Source organism: Camelus ferus, chromosome 18 (genome assembly GCF_009834535.1).
Source record: "Camelus ferus isolate YT-003-E chromosome 18, BCGSAC_Cfer_1.0, whole genome shotgun sequence".
NCBI lineage: Eukaryota > Metazoa > Chordata > Mammalia > Artiodactyla > Camelidae > Camelus > Camelus ferus.
The window spans coordinates 32,026,844-32,043,447 of NC_045713.1; the positions used below are offsets into that span (position 1 = coordinate 32,026,844).

The following is a 16,604-nucleotide window of genomic DNA, read 5'->3' on the forward strand; positions in this document are numbered from 1 at the left end:
GCAATACTGACTAGAGTCCTGGATAAACATACCAGCTGACATGCCCTAAATTATTTTTGTGTTAATCAAAAAAATTTAATAAGAGTCCTGAAAAAGCCAATTAGGCATATTTGGCTCCAGAAATGCATTAAAAAGTAACATTTTCTTAAGTAATGCATTAGCTTAAGAAAACACACCAGTACTTTTACTTGCTTTGCACAATTTAGGTGGATTATTTTATATTAAACAGACATAGAGCCTGTTTCATTATGGGAAAGCGACCACACCAAATAATGCTGCGTAGTGAATTTAGATTCCTTTGGGTATCTACTATAGAAAAAAGTGGAAAATTCAGGCATTAAGTATTAGAACTTTTGGCCTTTCTGTTGCATAGTTAGCAACAAATAACTTTATTAGTGCTGCCAATGCCCCCTTTTCAGTGTTATCTGTCACCAATCTCTAGTGGTTCTTATGCCTTAATATGGTTTGAAAAATAAAATGAAACCACAATCTAATAAAAAGCAATGGGACATTACTGTTTTAAAAACAATTTGTTCTTTAATGTTGATTAATCTAACCTCAGGAAACGCTAAAATAATTTAGAAGTGCTTTAGAGACATGTAGACATTACAGCTGTTCATTCTGTTAACTGATGTGCCAACTTCATTCCTATCCTTTCCTATTTTCTACTATAAAATAAAAATCTATCCTCTATAATGGAGTAATCATTTTAATAACCATATTTAAAGCAAGGTTTAATATTTTACAAATGTTAAATATTTTCCAAATTGGTTAGGAAAAGCTTAATCAAATTTCAAGGAAGCAATGAACTCCTAATTCAATCCAATATTGGTTCTTAATCCAAGGAATTAGGTTCTCTATACTTCATGGGGAGATTTAATGTTGGTAGATGAAGTTTTTTTTTTTTTTTTTTAAAGCTATTGAGACCTGTGAAGCTACTTTAGATCTTAAAATATTGTTAATGCTGAAAATATCTATCAACTTTAGACAATTAAATTCTGGGTCCTAAATAAGTCTGTAAAGACATAACTTCATATCCGCTATGGCATAGATTTCTTGGTAGAAGTCAGATATTTGGTCTACTGGTAGATAGATGAGTAAATTAGGGTGGCAAAAGCAAGGAGAAGAGTCAGGCTTGAAGGAAAAGACGGATCTTTGTCACCTTTGCCCCCATTGGTGAGCCCCATCATGTGTGGCTCTCCTTTGAGAGATACTGTATAAACCCGTTAGCTTTGTATTCTTACCAAAACTACAGCTTAACTGGAATAGAAATAATACGATAAAGATGAAGCCCATTTTCAAAGGCTGAACAGAAACACTAGGGGGAGCCCAATCCCTCTCATGACTGCCACTCTAGGAGACTAGCTCTGGTAACAAAAGCAATGTATTTAAGGAAGCTAAGAGTTAATGCGGCTCTATGCTTACTTAGATGGTATCAACTCCAAGATATATTGTTGAACCAAAAAAAAAAGGTACAAAATAGTACAAGTAAAATAAATAAACATATACTTACAGAACACTCACACATATATATATATATATATTTCTATGCATAGAACACCTCTGGTAGGAAACTCCATAAACTGGTAAGAATGGTTGCTTCCAGGAAAGTATTAGATAACTTGATAACAGGGCCTGAGACTTACTTTTCACTTGGTGACCCTTTCATGGGCTTTGAATTATGTATCATGCAAATATTATTTTAAAAAGTTATATTATTTAACTGAAAAGTAAAGGAAAAACACCCTGCATGTGGAGGTAGCTATACATGAAATACATACTTAAATATTCTCTGAAGGGGGATGAAAAAGATAATCATAGTTCTTTCCCTTTATTGGGTCACAAGAACCAATGGCTCATGTGAGCATCTTAATGCTTTCTCTGACTCATATTCTTTGCTAATTTATATTTTAGATTTTTGGTATTCAGAGCATATGCATCCCATATTTCAACTAAATCCATGAACTGAATCCTTCCTTGATTTTATTTTACTCCTTGAAGAGTGAACTCCATCTGGATAAGTAATTGTATTGATGAGTAAAGATTTTCTTTAAATTCCTAATCAATACCCTTTAATTTAGCACCTATATAACCTGTCTCTATAACCACCTCCAGACCCTACTGTTTAGAAAAGAATTGTCTCAGGAGGTCAATTTCACCTCAGACAAGATCATCAACTTGTCTCACATTTCTTAACAAGGATAAAGAAAAGTTTTTATGTCAATGGCAACTTGACCTAAATTTTAAAATTAAGGGAGATATAGAGACAAAAATAAAACAACAGATTCAGAAACATGTACATTCTCTAAAGAGCGAGTTTCACAGAGAGAGGAGAAACAGACTCATGAACTAATATCCCTACCCTTTGACCTTTAAGAATAAATTGAGTTTCAACCTTAATAGGGATACATGGGTTATGCCTTCCCCATCATACAAGTTCTACATGACAGGACCAAGTGAAAGTTAGCTGTGTTATGATATTCTTTTTAAAAAAAAAAAACTTATGAAAACCTCAGATGATTTAAGATATTGAATTAGAAATTAATCCCATAGTGTTTGGCACAGGTATAGTTACCCTGTTCTTTAGAGCAGGGTTCCTCAACAGGCCCTACTGTCATTTGATGCCTGATAGGTCTTTGCTGTGGGGGCTGTTCTGTGCATCTGTAGGAGGTTTAGCAGCATCCCTGGCTTCTATCCAGTGGCTGCCAGTAGCATCCCCCTAGTTGTGACAATCAAAAATATTTCCAGACACTGACAAATGTCCCAAAATTGCTTTAGAAAGAAAGCAGAATTACAGAAATATCTTTCCTTTGTGCATTTTTGTTGCTTTTAACTTAAGAAAAGCTTCTGTTGTGTTTTAAAATTAAACCAAGTTTGCAAAGTACAAGAGAATGTGTAATATGTAAATATATCATCCCCTTGGGCATAGCTTAATGAGGTAAGAAATGTTGATAAACAATTATTAAATAACCAAATGTGTTGATTTTTCAATGGTCACATAACAATTAACAGTAGAAACTCAAAATCAATAATATTAAAAAACAAATCACCACCTTAATCTAATTTATATTTCTGTGTATTTCCTTTTAGATTTATCTTTATTTGATAGAAGATACCAGTACCTTTAAGAAGAGGAAGAGACTCAGGTTAGCGGTAGCTCTGAGTCACAGATCTGGTACACTTACGTCACAACGTGAGCAAAGAAAAAAAAAAAAAGAAATCATTAAAATAGCGTTTCATACAAGGCAATTAAAGTTTTGGATGTCCTGGTCTTGTAGTGAGAATTCTGAAGAGCTGATGGGACTGTGCAGAGTCTATGTGACGGCTGTACGCAGCGGTGTTCTTTGATGATTAGCCTTTATTACTGATTCTTGATTATCTTCATAAAATTACCAGTGTGAGTGCCTTCTAGACTAACTTAGTAAGCACAGGTTACTTACTTCCAGTGAATGCTATCCATCGAGCATATTTTGTAGCTTCTCTTCGCCAGTGGGAAGCCACCAGCAAACCACATGTGACAGTCAATGAAATGATTCCCATGATGATAAAAAATAGTGTCGTGACCCACTCCGGGGGAAGCCGAGGCGGGATGCATGTCCGGTCTCGTCCGTGGATTGTTTGACACTGTCGCACAAGGCCCACAGTGAGTGCTCCTGGGGAGACGCAAAAGGTGGGAATATTTTAGTGGGTTTGGCACACGCAGGGAATAACCCCTGCAACACCCTTTAGTCCTTAAATCTCATTTCTCCGTGTGGGTCATTCAAGCACTCAGCCTCCACCGAGGCCTACTCCTTAGAATTCTCCTATAGTTCACGATGTAGTAACACTGGGCTTAACGTACAAAATGAACTTAAAAAAAAAAAACCTCACAAGTCACAGAAGGCAATTCGTTCAGTCATTCATTAAATACTTCTGAGTACTTGCGTCAGGTGCTTTTCTAGGCTCAGGGAAACAACAGTGGACAAGACAGATGAGGGGCCTGCTCTTGCTGAGCTTACGTGCTAGCAGAAAGAACTGGAACTTTTTTGTTCCCAGATCCAAGACTCAATGTATATTATTTTATTTTGTCTGAGGATAAACACACTTTTTAAAAAAATGAAAGCAAACATGAAATATGTCCAAGTGTAATATATAAATAAAATTAAATAACAGATTAAATACTAGAGCCAATATACTTTACTGAACTTAAACGGTCTAAGAATATTACAACATAAGTACTTTTCCATTAAATTCAAGAAAATGTTGGAAAAACTAGTAGGTTTATCCCATTTAGTAAGGTCGGCAATTTTTCTACAACGTACAAGTGTTCACATCGCCAAACTATTACTAGCATGCTTCAGTCGAAAACTGTAAAGGAATTAGTGATAATTTTTAAAGTGCCCCTCTCCAATTTAAAGAACATGAAAGTGGCTTTTGTAAAACATCAAGTGCTATTTTTACACAAATATGTTCTCATGCCAAACCCAAGGAACCCCTCTATCAAATTTTTAACTGATATACAGAAACCTAGATAAGGAAGACGAAAAAGTAGTTATTTTATCCTCCTCTCCACTAAGAAGGGTAATTAAAATGTTACTTTTGAGTAAACGTTGTTTGCTTCCCCTTTAAGAGCAACTGCAAATGGGAAAACAGTTGCCAAAAGTACAAGAAAAGAAATTTCTGGAGCCACTGGAAACATAATAGATGTCTGCATCTTTTTTGGGGCTTATTTTCTCATTATCAGTAACAACAACAACTACCACAAAAAGACATTAACCTCAAAATCACAGCACTTTCCATGAACAAGTGCCTTTTTTGAGGACAGTCAGTAAAATTCTTAGAGGCATGTTGATAAGATGCCCTGAGTGGGAGAGGACAGACCAGGACTGGATCTGTATACACAGATGTATACGTGGGTACGTGGGGCTGTTGGAAGGAAGTGGCTTTCCTGCAACTTGCATTAGTACATTTTTAGAAATAATCAATGTGTTCAAAGAAAACAAAGCGAAAAATCAGCTCTGCTCTCAAAATTGAGATGTAGTCTTTTTCTCTAATGCTAACTCTGACTGTAACTCTTTTGAAAGAGTAGAAGATAACTCAAACAAATTGTACCTTTCTCTCAAATCATTCGGTAATTAGGCCCTTGCGCATAGGTGCAAATGGCCTTATAATTATGCGATCATCCGCAGCAGGACGGAAGCAGATGAGGGGTGGGAGAGGAATCTAAAGAGAGCAGACCTCCCCAGGAACCCCACGCTATTGTTCCTTCTAACTGCTGTTGGAGCGAAGTGACTTCATAGGCCAAAGAGAAGTAAATCAGTTCAAAGTTTTTGACAATCCCTTGTAACCTTTAAAGTATCGTGGTAATTCCTTGAAACCAGAGAAGGGGAGAGGTTAGGGGTACTAGAAGCCAGAGAGTTGCATACTTGTTCTTAAAATGAAACACTAAAAAGTTTCATGAAAAGACAACTTGGGGGAGAGGGCGTGTCTTATTATGATAAAGCATTTTATTGTAATTTTGGAAATAACAAAGGCATTCACAGCAGTGCTCAAGCACTCCTGACAGGAAACCACTCCTGATCACTCAGCAAAAAACTTCTAACAAATTACCCTCTGTAGTCACTATCCCATTTATAAGAGCTATAATTACTATAAGACTAGACAACAGGCAATGAAAGACTCTGGTAAAATTCAATAGTATAGATTCTGATTATAGCAACAATTTTTCTTCACAACTTAATTTAAAATATAAAGAAAGTTTCACTGGCAATTCTATGTAGCTAGTGGACTTAAGATTACGTTTTTTTTCTTTTTTCTTTTTTTGCTGGCAAATATTTAAGGCTGTAGGTTCAGTAATTCATACCTAAAACATCTCTCCTTCAAAATATTTCTAAGTATCCTCATGTTGCCTCTCTTAACTCTCCGTTTATGGACATGGAGGAGCATTAGGGCTCAAATTGAACTTCCTGTGCCTGTAGATTGCTAAGCTTTCTGCGTAGGATTGTTTTTCCCTCCTCTCCTGACTGGCATACCACATCAAGTGAATACGAATAGAACAAGTAAGAAAATGAAAATTATAGCTATGCTTTCCATAAACCAAATGGAACTAACCTGACAGATGTTCAGTTTTAAAAGATTTATGCTCCGGTATTTACCGAAGTCCTTAACACCACAAATCAAGACCAATATCCAACAGCTACATTCTGGAAGAAAAGAAAGCTAACTAACAACAAGAAGGTATACTGTATGTAAGAAAATCAATTCACAAATATTTTACTGAGTGTCTCTTACATTCTCAGGATTATTGTAGTGGTCTAAGATTCCAAAACTAATATTCTGTCACACCTTCAGTGAGAATACTTTCCTTAAGTAAAGTATACAAGGGCTAGAGCAAACATTGGCTGGTCAACACTGTTGCTAAAATTCATTTTCTTGAGTAAGATTCTAAGGCAACATAATTTATATCAGAGTCACATATTTCCCATAAGCTGTCTGGGCGTAGGGATCTGCAAGGGTAACTGTGCTGTTACTACCTACTGAATCTTATAAATTCAGGTAACTTTTCCACCAGGTCTTTAAATTTCACCTTTTACCTCAAAGAATTATCTCCCGCCTACATAGTCAAATCCATCACTCACACTGACTAGCCAAGATCTTTTACATCCCTCAGATTCTCTTAACACATTTAGACTGTATCACATAATCACGCACTTGATTTTGAGGTAGCCTATTTTAACCCCAAACAGACAATGAGCTTTTCAGGAGGGAACTGACCCTTCTACCTCATCGGAAACCCCCAGAATGGCCCACTCTGCAGGCCATTAATTGAATTAAAAACAAGCTAAATTTTAAGATCATGCTGCATTAACTAGGTCCTCATATAGAACTATCTCAGTGTGATTCCTGAAGTACACTAAATTAAACATAAACTCAGCCATTCACTGATTTTTGTTTTATCCAACAGGTCTTTTGCTTCTTGAAGGGGCCTGTAATTTCATTCCCCAAACAGCCAATCCATCTTTACCCTGCAGCTGTTTCCTAGGTAACCAATCCAGCCAAATAAAAGACTTGAACACAATAGGGAAAAGGAAACCAACTAGGAACTACAGCATCCCACATGCTTCTTAGTATGTTACCTGTGTATCATACATACAAAAGGAAGTCATAATGAGTCTTACTCCGTTACATAGGGTATTTTAACAAAGAGGTTTTTCACACCTATCATCTATCGATCCAGACACTGTTGAAACGATTTAGCATTTTCTATTTAAGTCAGATCCTAGCAGCTCATACTTTAAATGAGCAGAAGCACAAGCACAGAAAATACGAGTCTACAGGTAACTTTAAAACCTCACATATTTAATACTTACCTCCAAAAGCACTGCTAGTGATGATTCTTTTTATCAACTGTGATTTCTGGGTTCTACCTGAAGATGTGGGTGCTTATAAATAGTGAGCTGGCCAAAAAGAATGACCGGGTGAAACAAGGAATCTTAATAAACCTTACACAGGCAGTATCGGAAAACGTGAGTAACATAATAGGTTCATTACGCCAGTCCCGAGTGTTCACTACAGTAAGTGTCCCTTTCTGTTACTCCCACCTGTTCTTATACCTCCCTGGCACTTTCAGTCACTGACCCCTATTTTCTCCCCGTCCATCACTTTCCTAATGTCTTCACTTCTTTCCCTATCATATTACCATCTAATTTCTATCTTTTTACTGAACCCACTTGGCAAAAACTATGAACTCTGATTCAACATAAATTTTTCCCTTCTTGCACTTCCTTCCAGGATGCTGAATGCTGATGAAGAAAATCATATACCAGAGCAGAGGGGTGAACTCTAAATTCCTAAGTTTCAACCTCAGGACCATCACCACTAACCGGAAACTAGTTAGATTTCCCTAATTCAGCGCCTCCCCATTCTCCTCTGTGGCCATTCCAGGTCTGCTGCACTCTCCCTCAATGTCAGAACCATCTACCGAGATAGAGGCCATCAGACAGCACCCCCTCAACTGTCCACCATCAAAACTTACGAATTCATCTGCACACATTTGTTCTTTCATCCTGTTGATCTTTCTCCCTTTGTTTTGGACCCCATTCCCTCTCACTTTCCTTGGGAGGCTGCCTAACTTACTATTTTCTTTTTCTTCTGGATTGCAAAATTGTTTGAATGTGCTTAAGTCTCCTTTATCATAAAGCAAAACTATCCCATCATGCCAAGCCATCCCTTGGTATCATCAGGCTTGTGTTTCTGTCTGCTCTGCTTGGGCTTCTTTGTCCGCTAGCCTTGTCAAGAGTTCCTGTCTCCACTTCCTAGAGTCTCCTTCACTTTTTTTTTTTTTTGGTAAATTTTTTTCTTTTTCTTTTCCCCCTTCACTCTTTATAATCTACTGCAGCGTGGCTTTTGCCTCAACCACCCCACTGAAACAGCTCTTGCCAGGCTCATTCATTCTATACTGCTGACTCTAATGGATATTTCTAAGTCTTTTCCTTAACATTTTAGCAGCATCTGATATAGCTCCTTAAAATACATTTCCTTTGGTTTTGGTGACTCTATGTTCTATTTATTTTCCTCATACCTCTTTAGTTTTTCCTTCTCCTTTTGCACAGACACATTTTTCTCTACTGTGCAATGAAATTTGGTGTTCTTTAGGGATCTTTGTTGGATCTAGTTTTTCATCTACACTCTGTCCTCTAAGTCCAAATGGCCTACAAAGGTGTAGATGATATTGCTTCTACTTTTTTCTTTTTTCATATTTGGTGCTTAAATTCCTTTTTTTTTTTTTTTTTTGGCTTGAAAATTTTTTTTGGAGGGGGTAGCAATTAGGTTGGTTTGTTCGTTCGTTTATTTTTTAATGGAAGTACAGGGGATTGAACCCAGAACCTTGTGCATGCTGGGAGTGTGCTCTACCACTGAGCTATACCCTCCCCACAATGCTCAAGTTCTTAAATTAATTCTTAAATCATCTCTAACACACCAGGCCTTCATATTTGCCGTTCCCTCTGCCTCCAAAATCTTCTCCTGGCTACCACCTATGACTCAAAATTCCAGTTGCAGCTTAGAAGTCACTTCTGGGAAGTCTTCCTCAACAAGCTCTTGCATACCCATTCTGGGCTGACTGCCTATCTTCTATGCTTCCATGGCCCCCATCAAAGCTCTATAACTTTCTCTTTATTGAACCTGAGGAGTTGGTGGGAAATTCCAAATTTGTAGCCAGGTCAGAAGTGGGATCCCCCCTGAACTTGTGGCAGTGTCTGAATTGGGGGCAGTCTTGTGGAGGACAGAACCCTTAACTTGTAGGAGCTTTGCTAACTCTAGGTAGCTAATGTCAGAATTGAACTGTATTACAGTGTACTTAGTTGGAATTAAACAGAATACATATATTTCATCAAAAGCTTGTACATGAACATTCATAGCAGCATTATTCATAATAGCAAAAAAGTAGAAACCACCCAAATGTCCATCAACTGATAAACAAAATCCATACAACAGAATATTATCTAGGAATTAAAAAAAAAAAGCAGTGATACAAGCTACAACATGGATAAACCCTATGTTAAGTGAAAGAAGCCAGACACCTAAGACTCCATATTACATTATTCCATTAATATGAAATATTTAGAATAGGTTAAACCCAGAGACAGGAAGATTAGTGGATGCCAGGGGGTAGGGGAGGAGGAACTGGGAAGTTTGGGGTTTCTTTTTCTTGAGATGATGCAAATACTCTGGAACTAGATACTGGCGATGGTTGTTCAATATGTGATATACTAAAAATCACTGAATTGTACACTTTAAAATGGTTTTATCTCATAAGAAATGCAACAACTTAGATATACTAACTCAATTTCAATAGTACATCAAAACTTTGCTCCAATATCCCTCTATTTCCTCCTTTTCTTTTGCAGTATTATCATGTAAATCACTAGACATTATAAGACCATCAACATAGTTTTATAATTACTGCTTTATTTTAAAGAGTAAAGAGTTACAAACAAAAAGATACTGTTATATGCATCTGTGTAGTTACACTAATGGTGCTCTATTTCTTCATGTGGATTCACAACACTTTTTATTTCAGTTTGAAGACTCCTTTCAGTATTTCTTATAGGACAGGTCTGCTAGGGATGGATTTTCTGTTTATCTTTGAATGTCTTAATTCCTCCTTCATATTTGAAGGATAGTTTTGTAGAATTCTCAGTCGAAAGTCTGTTCCTTGCAGCATTTTGAATATGTTATCTCACTGCTCTTTGGCTTCATGGTTTCCGATGAGAAGTCAGTTGTTAATGGTATTAAGGATCCCTTGTACATGAGGATTCACTTTTTCTCCTGATGTTTTCAAGATTTTCTTTATGTCTTAGGCTTCGGACCATCTGACTATGGTATGTCTAGGTGTGGATCACTTTGACTCTATCCTATTTGGAATTTGTTGTGATTCTTCAACAAGCAGATTAAAGTTTTTCATCAAATTGAAGAGATTTTGGCTATTATTTCTTCAAATGTTCTTTATGCCCCTTTCTCTTTCCCCTCCTGGGACTTCCACTATATGTATGCTAGAATACAGTAGTGCCCTCTTATCCATACTTTCCCTTTCTGAGGTTTCAGTTATCTGCAGTCAAACACAGTCCAAAAATATTAAGTGGAAAATTCCAGAAATAAAAAAACCAGTTCATTAGTTTTAAACTGCATGCTGTTTTGAGTAAAGTGTGATGAAATCTTGTGCCATCTGGCTCCATCCCGCCTGGGATATGAATCATCCTATTGTCCAGTGCATCCACGCTGTACAGGCCTGTTAGTTACTTACTGGTCATCTCAGTTATCAAATGGACTGTGCAGTACTGCAGTGCTTGTGTTCAAGGAACCCTTATTGTACTTAGCAATGGCCCCAAAGGGCCAAACCAGTGATGCTGGCAATTCCAATATGCCAAAGAGAAACTGTAAGGTGCTTCCTTTAAGTGAAAGGTGAAAGTTCTCAGTAAGGAAAGAAAAAAAAAAAAAAAGAGTATGCAGAGGCTGCTAAGATCTACAGTAAGAATGAATCTTCATTTTGTGAAATTGTTTAGAAGGAAAAAGAAATCCGTGCTGGTTCTGCTGTTGTACCTCAAACTGCAAAAGTTATGGTCACAGTTCGTGGTAAGTACTTAGTAAGATGGAAAAGGCATGAAATTTGTGGGTGGAAGACATGTTGAGATAGCAATGTGCTGCACCAGAAAGCACTGAGCCTATACAGAAACTTCAGCAAAGGATCCCCTGCAACGACTGACACCAAGCCATCTACTGCAAGTGAAGGATGACTTCACAGCTTCAGGAATAGGTTTCAATGGAAAAATATAAAAATTACTGGAGAAGCTGTGTCTGCCAATGAAGAAGCCGCTGGTCACATTTCTGGCAGAGCTGAAGTTAAAGAGAGATATCACATTCATATAACTTTATTCAATATATTCTTTTAATTGTTCTATTTTATTTTAGTTATTGTTTTTAATCTCCTAGTGTGCCTAATTTATAAATTAAACTTCATCATAGGTATGTATATGTAGGAAAAAATAGTCTATAGGTTTGGGTACTATTCACTGGGGGTCTTGGAACATATCCCCTGCAAGGGGAATAAGGCAGGTGTTACTGCATTTCCCTTACTGAAGTATAAGAGCTCTTTAAATATGAAAGAAATTAGCTACTTGTCTGTGATTTGAGCTATAGGTATTTTATCCAAGATATTTTGGGAGCTCCTGTTCTAAAGATAGGTTTACTCTCAACTCTTGCTTCTAGTCATAGAGGTAAGACCTAAAGAGTAACATCCAATTACATTTGGCAAGAAAGGTGTTTCTTAAACAATGGAAATATTCTCTTTTGCAGTTAAATATTTTAAATCACCAAGTAAAGTGTCTGGTGCTAGAGGACTAATGAAGTATGCTGTTTAAAAACCACAAGGTAGAATGTTGACAGAAGCATACAAGCAGAACAGTCAATTCACTTCACTTACTCTAGCTTAAGAGGGGCTTCCCTTTTACCTTCCAAAATTAAAGTGTTTAAAAATACTTCCACGGAGTGCTTACTTTCCAAGGTAAACTCTCTAGCCACAAAAGAGATACATCAACCAGTAAAACAGAATCAAACACACCTCAAGAGGACAAATGTATGTAAGACAGCATTAGAAATCAATAGAAATAATTGATGACTTAGTAAACTGTTTTGGACAATTGGTTTACCAATTAGAAAAGAATTAAGATAGATTCCTACTTAATACCATGTACCAAAATAAGATGGCAGATGAATGTAAAAATTTAAATTATAAAATAAAAAGGAAAATATTCTAGGTGACTGTGTGCTCTTAGGAATGGGGAAGACCTTTCACCTACATGTCCAAAGTCAGATTCTATAAAGAAACAGATTTAAAAGTAAACAATAATCATTGTGCAATACATATAAAGGGGTATATTCTTTATATATAATGATTCTTTCAAATCAATGTGAAACTGAACATCAAAATTGAAAAATGAACAAAGGATATGAATAAGCAATTCATGTAAGTTGGCATACAGAATATTAAAAGCATACATACTTTAAAGTTCATGCTTTCCTTTATCAATGTTTCATAGTTCTCAGCATATAAGTCTTTCGCCTCCTTGGTCAGGCTTATTTCTAAGTATTTTATTTATTTTTTGAAGCTCTCTTAAAAGGGATTTTTTTTAAACTTTCCCTATCATTGTTAGTGCAAAGAAATCCAACAGATTTCTGTATGTTAATCTTGTATCTTGCATCTTGCTACCCTGCTGACTTCACTTATTAGTTCTTGTAGTTTCTGTGTGGAGTTTTTAGGGTTTTCTATATATAGTATTATGTCATTTGCATATGATGACAATTTTACCTCTTCTTTTCCAATTTGGACCCCTTTCATTTCTTTTTCTGGTCTGATTGCTCTGGCTAGGCCTTCCAATACTATGTTGAATAGCACTGGTGAGAGTGGGCATCCTTGTCTTGTTCCAGATTTTAGCGGGAAGGCTTTCAACTTTTCACCTTGAGTATTATGTTGGCTGTGGGTCTGTCATAAATAGCTTTTATCACGTTGAGATATGTTCACTCTGTACCCACTTTGGTAACTTTTTATCACGAATGGATGTTGAATTTTGTCAATTTTTCTGCAGTCTATTGAGATAATCTTTTGGTTTTTGTCTTTTCTTTAGTTGATGTGGTGTTATCATATTGATTTGAGTATGTTGAACCTTCCTTGAGACCCTGGCATGAATCCAACTTGATTGTGGTGTATGATCTTTTGTATGTGTTATTGGATTAAGTTTGCTAACATTTTGTTCAGTATTTTTGCATCTATATTCATCAAAAATATTGGCCTGCAATTTTATTTTTTGGTAGTGTCTTTGGTTTTGATATCAGGGTGATGGTAGCTTTACAGAAGACTTGGGAAGTATTCTCTCCTCTTCAATCTTTTGGAAGAGTTTGAGAAAGCCTGGTATATGTTCTTCTCTGTATGTTTGGTAGTATTCCCCAGTGAAGCCATCTGGTCCTGGATTTTGTTTGCAGGGAGTTTTTTAAAATTAGATTCTTTTCCACTTCCAATGATCAGTCTGTTCAAATTATCTGTTTCTTTTTAATTCAGTTTTGGCGGGCTGTATGTTTCTAGAAACTTGTCCATTTCTTCTAGGTTGTCCAATTTGTTGGCATACAATTGTTCATAGTGCTCTCTTATGGTTTTTTGTATTTCTGTGCTATCAGTTGTTATTTCTCCTCTTTCATTTCTTATTTTGTTTATTTGGGTCATCTCTCTCTTTTCCTGTTGGTGAGCCTGGCCAGAGGTTTGTTGATTTTGTTTACCCTTTCAAAGAACCAGCTCTTTTTACAAATAAGAAGGAAAGAAACTTGCCTAAGATCACTCTGCTAATCAGTGACAGGACGGGGTCACCAATAATAATAAAAGTTGTTAATTATTAACATTTATTATGTGCCAAATCATGTATTAAGGGACTTGTTTGTCCCATTTATTCCTTATCACTGAAAGAGATAGGTATTATTATGATTAGGAAGCTGATATGATTGGGTGTGATTTCTTTATTTTTTTGGGTGGGGGAAGTAATTGGGTTTTTCTTGTTTGTTTGTTTTTTAATGGAGGTACTGGGGATTGAACCCAGGACCTCGTGCATGCTAAAGCACACACTCTACCACTGAGCTATACCCTCCCCGGGTGTGATTTAATTAGCAGGAAATGGAAGCTTAGAGAAGGTTAAGTAATCTGCCTAAATCACTAAGTGGTCAAAATAGGATTAAAACTGAGACCTGTCTAACTTCAGAGTCTACTAGACAGCTATGTTTAATTCATTCAAAGACTCTTTCTCCTATGTCATGTGGGACAAACTCCAACCCTGGATCAACACAATGGTCTATTTTTCCCACATTTCTACTCAGTCTGCTGAAATCTCCTGGGAAAAAAATACATATCCTTAAACTGGGATCATTAAAAATTTATGCCCCATAGGCTCAGCTAGGCCATCATTATGACCTAGAAATCCTCCCATTCTTCTAGGCAGCCTGCTCTCTGCCATTCTCTATAGCAGCTATCTCAACCTTTTCTGCTCTCCTCAAACTTCCCACCTCATCATCCCCTTTCCACTAACAAATGACCCCTTCTGTTATATGACAGAGAAAATGTAAGCTGTCAGAAGTAAAGGCCCTCAACTTTCTACCACAGGATCTAGAAAATAACTTTATCAGCTTGATCCTTACTTCCTTTCCTCTTGTCACAAAGGAAAATGTATTGTGTCTCCTGAAGTCTGTCTCTCTGCTCTGCTCTACCACTCTGCTTTGTATCACCAGGATCCTTGCTCAATCAAGAATTCCTTCTCTTTGGTGCATTATCAACTTACTTTCTTTCTGCTGACTCCTTATTACCATCAAGATCAGTCCAACTCTTCTCTATCTAAAATTGACCCACCCTGGACCCCATATTCTTTTCTATTTAACTAACCTCTGTCTCCCTTCCACTGACAAAATTCCATCTCCATTTGCCATCCTGCTTCACCTACTAGTCATTTCTTAACACACTGTGAATGAGGCTCCTAGTCTTAACACTTAAAGCAATTGAGTAGTCACAATAAAGGAAAATTACATTTGTACGTATGGGCATATATGTATATGCACGTGTCTGGTGTAATGATTATATTCTGAAAACTTAAGAGGGGAAAATTCCAGTAGTTTAATTGATAACAATAATTTTTATTGATCATCAACTACATACTTTATATTTACTGCATAAAAGATATACGGCTCTTAAAATCGATGGGCACAACCTAGGAAAAGAACTGAAATCAGTAATTTAGAACTACAAAAATTTAATGACATAAAATATGACAGGCTTTAAAAAATTGAAACTGCAACCAGATGTTCTTCCAGAAAGTTATGGTTAGCTAGCCCTTCTAAAACTCCTAGATATTGTTCTCTGTTATTTCAGTCAGGAAAGAATCTCCAAAGGCGAACAGAAACTGAGACAGAAGAATTGAAGGCAAGGGCTTGGGACAGGAAACAAATAAGAAATTCAATCTTCTTGCCACGGCACAAGTAGAGCAGATATTTGGCAGCTTTCTTTCTCACTTCCCAAACAGAATCTCTAGTGTTTCGGTTCAGAAAAATCCAGTTTTGTCCTAACTTCTACTTTAAACCTTGACATTAGAATAAAGAGTGCTCTTAATAATAGCTGCCACTATATTCTGGGTGCTTACTTAGTGCTAGTCATGATATTATTAAGAATTTTATATATGCTCATTTAATTCTCAAAATAATACAAGTGAAGGAACTGAATAACAGACTAAATGACTAGGGTATCAGCTAGAAAAAGCTGGAGTTAGGATATGAACCAGCTCTGATCCGACAGTTTACTATTTAGGAATATTTTGGTAGAACAGTTTAATTTTTCTTGTGTGTTTGTCCAGAGAGTTAAAACCGCAGAAACATCAACAAAGAGGTCTCATAAGCCCTACTTCCACAGACAAGTGGCAGGTTCTCCACAAACAATTTTGAACAGGAAACACTAAAATAATTTTTGCAGGTGTTTAGAAACTCGGTTAATCTAATCAAAAACTATAACACTGTTTTACATTTTTAAATTTTGATAAAAAGCAATTTTAAAAAAATTAATCTGATTGCCACTCTTACTTCCTTTAAAAATTATATTGAAATTCTGGACCTAGATCCCTGGACAATTTCTCTGGTATATTATACAAAATTACATTCTAAAGCCATTCACTTTAAAGATAATTCAGGAGAGATTAAAACAGAATGAATTCCACTTTGGTTCCGCTAATTCAAGAAGAGGTTCTCTAAATGCTGTGATTTAAAAGTAAGTTTGGAGATTTACCACACAAAGTACTTTAGGCAAGAGCCAACTAAATTCTTGTACAGTTTAATTCCTCCCATCATTTTTACTCAGCAGAATCTCTAACAGCAACTTGTGCATTCAAGTTATTTACATATTTCCTCCCTTAATCATCTCCTTTTCAAAGGACATAGAGTTCATTTAACAAACAGTTACTATGTCTTTGTTTTGTTGCTATTTTTATTTGCCTTCTTTAATGAATGAATCATTTCAAAATCACAGTTTATAAAGTGATACTTGTTTCTAT

The 16,604-nt window shown here is 36.4% G+C and overlaps 1 protein-coding gene across 1 annotated transcript in view; it reads right to left on the bottom strand.

The window, feature by feature from the left end:
• Positions 1-16,604, bottom strand: part of MOSMO (modulator of smoothened) — a 42,607-nt gene that overhangs the window by 10,032 nt on the left and 15,971 nt on the right. The window contains exon 2 of the mRNA XM_032460901.1: positions 3,441-3,653. Coding sequence (XP_032316792.1) covers positions 3,441-3,653 — 213 coding nt within the window. The remainder of the gene's footprint in view (positions 1-3,440; positions 3,654-16,604) is intronic.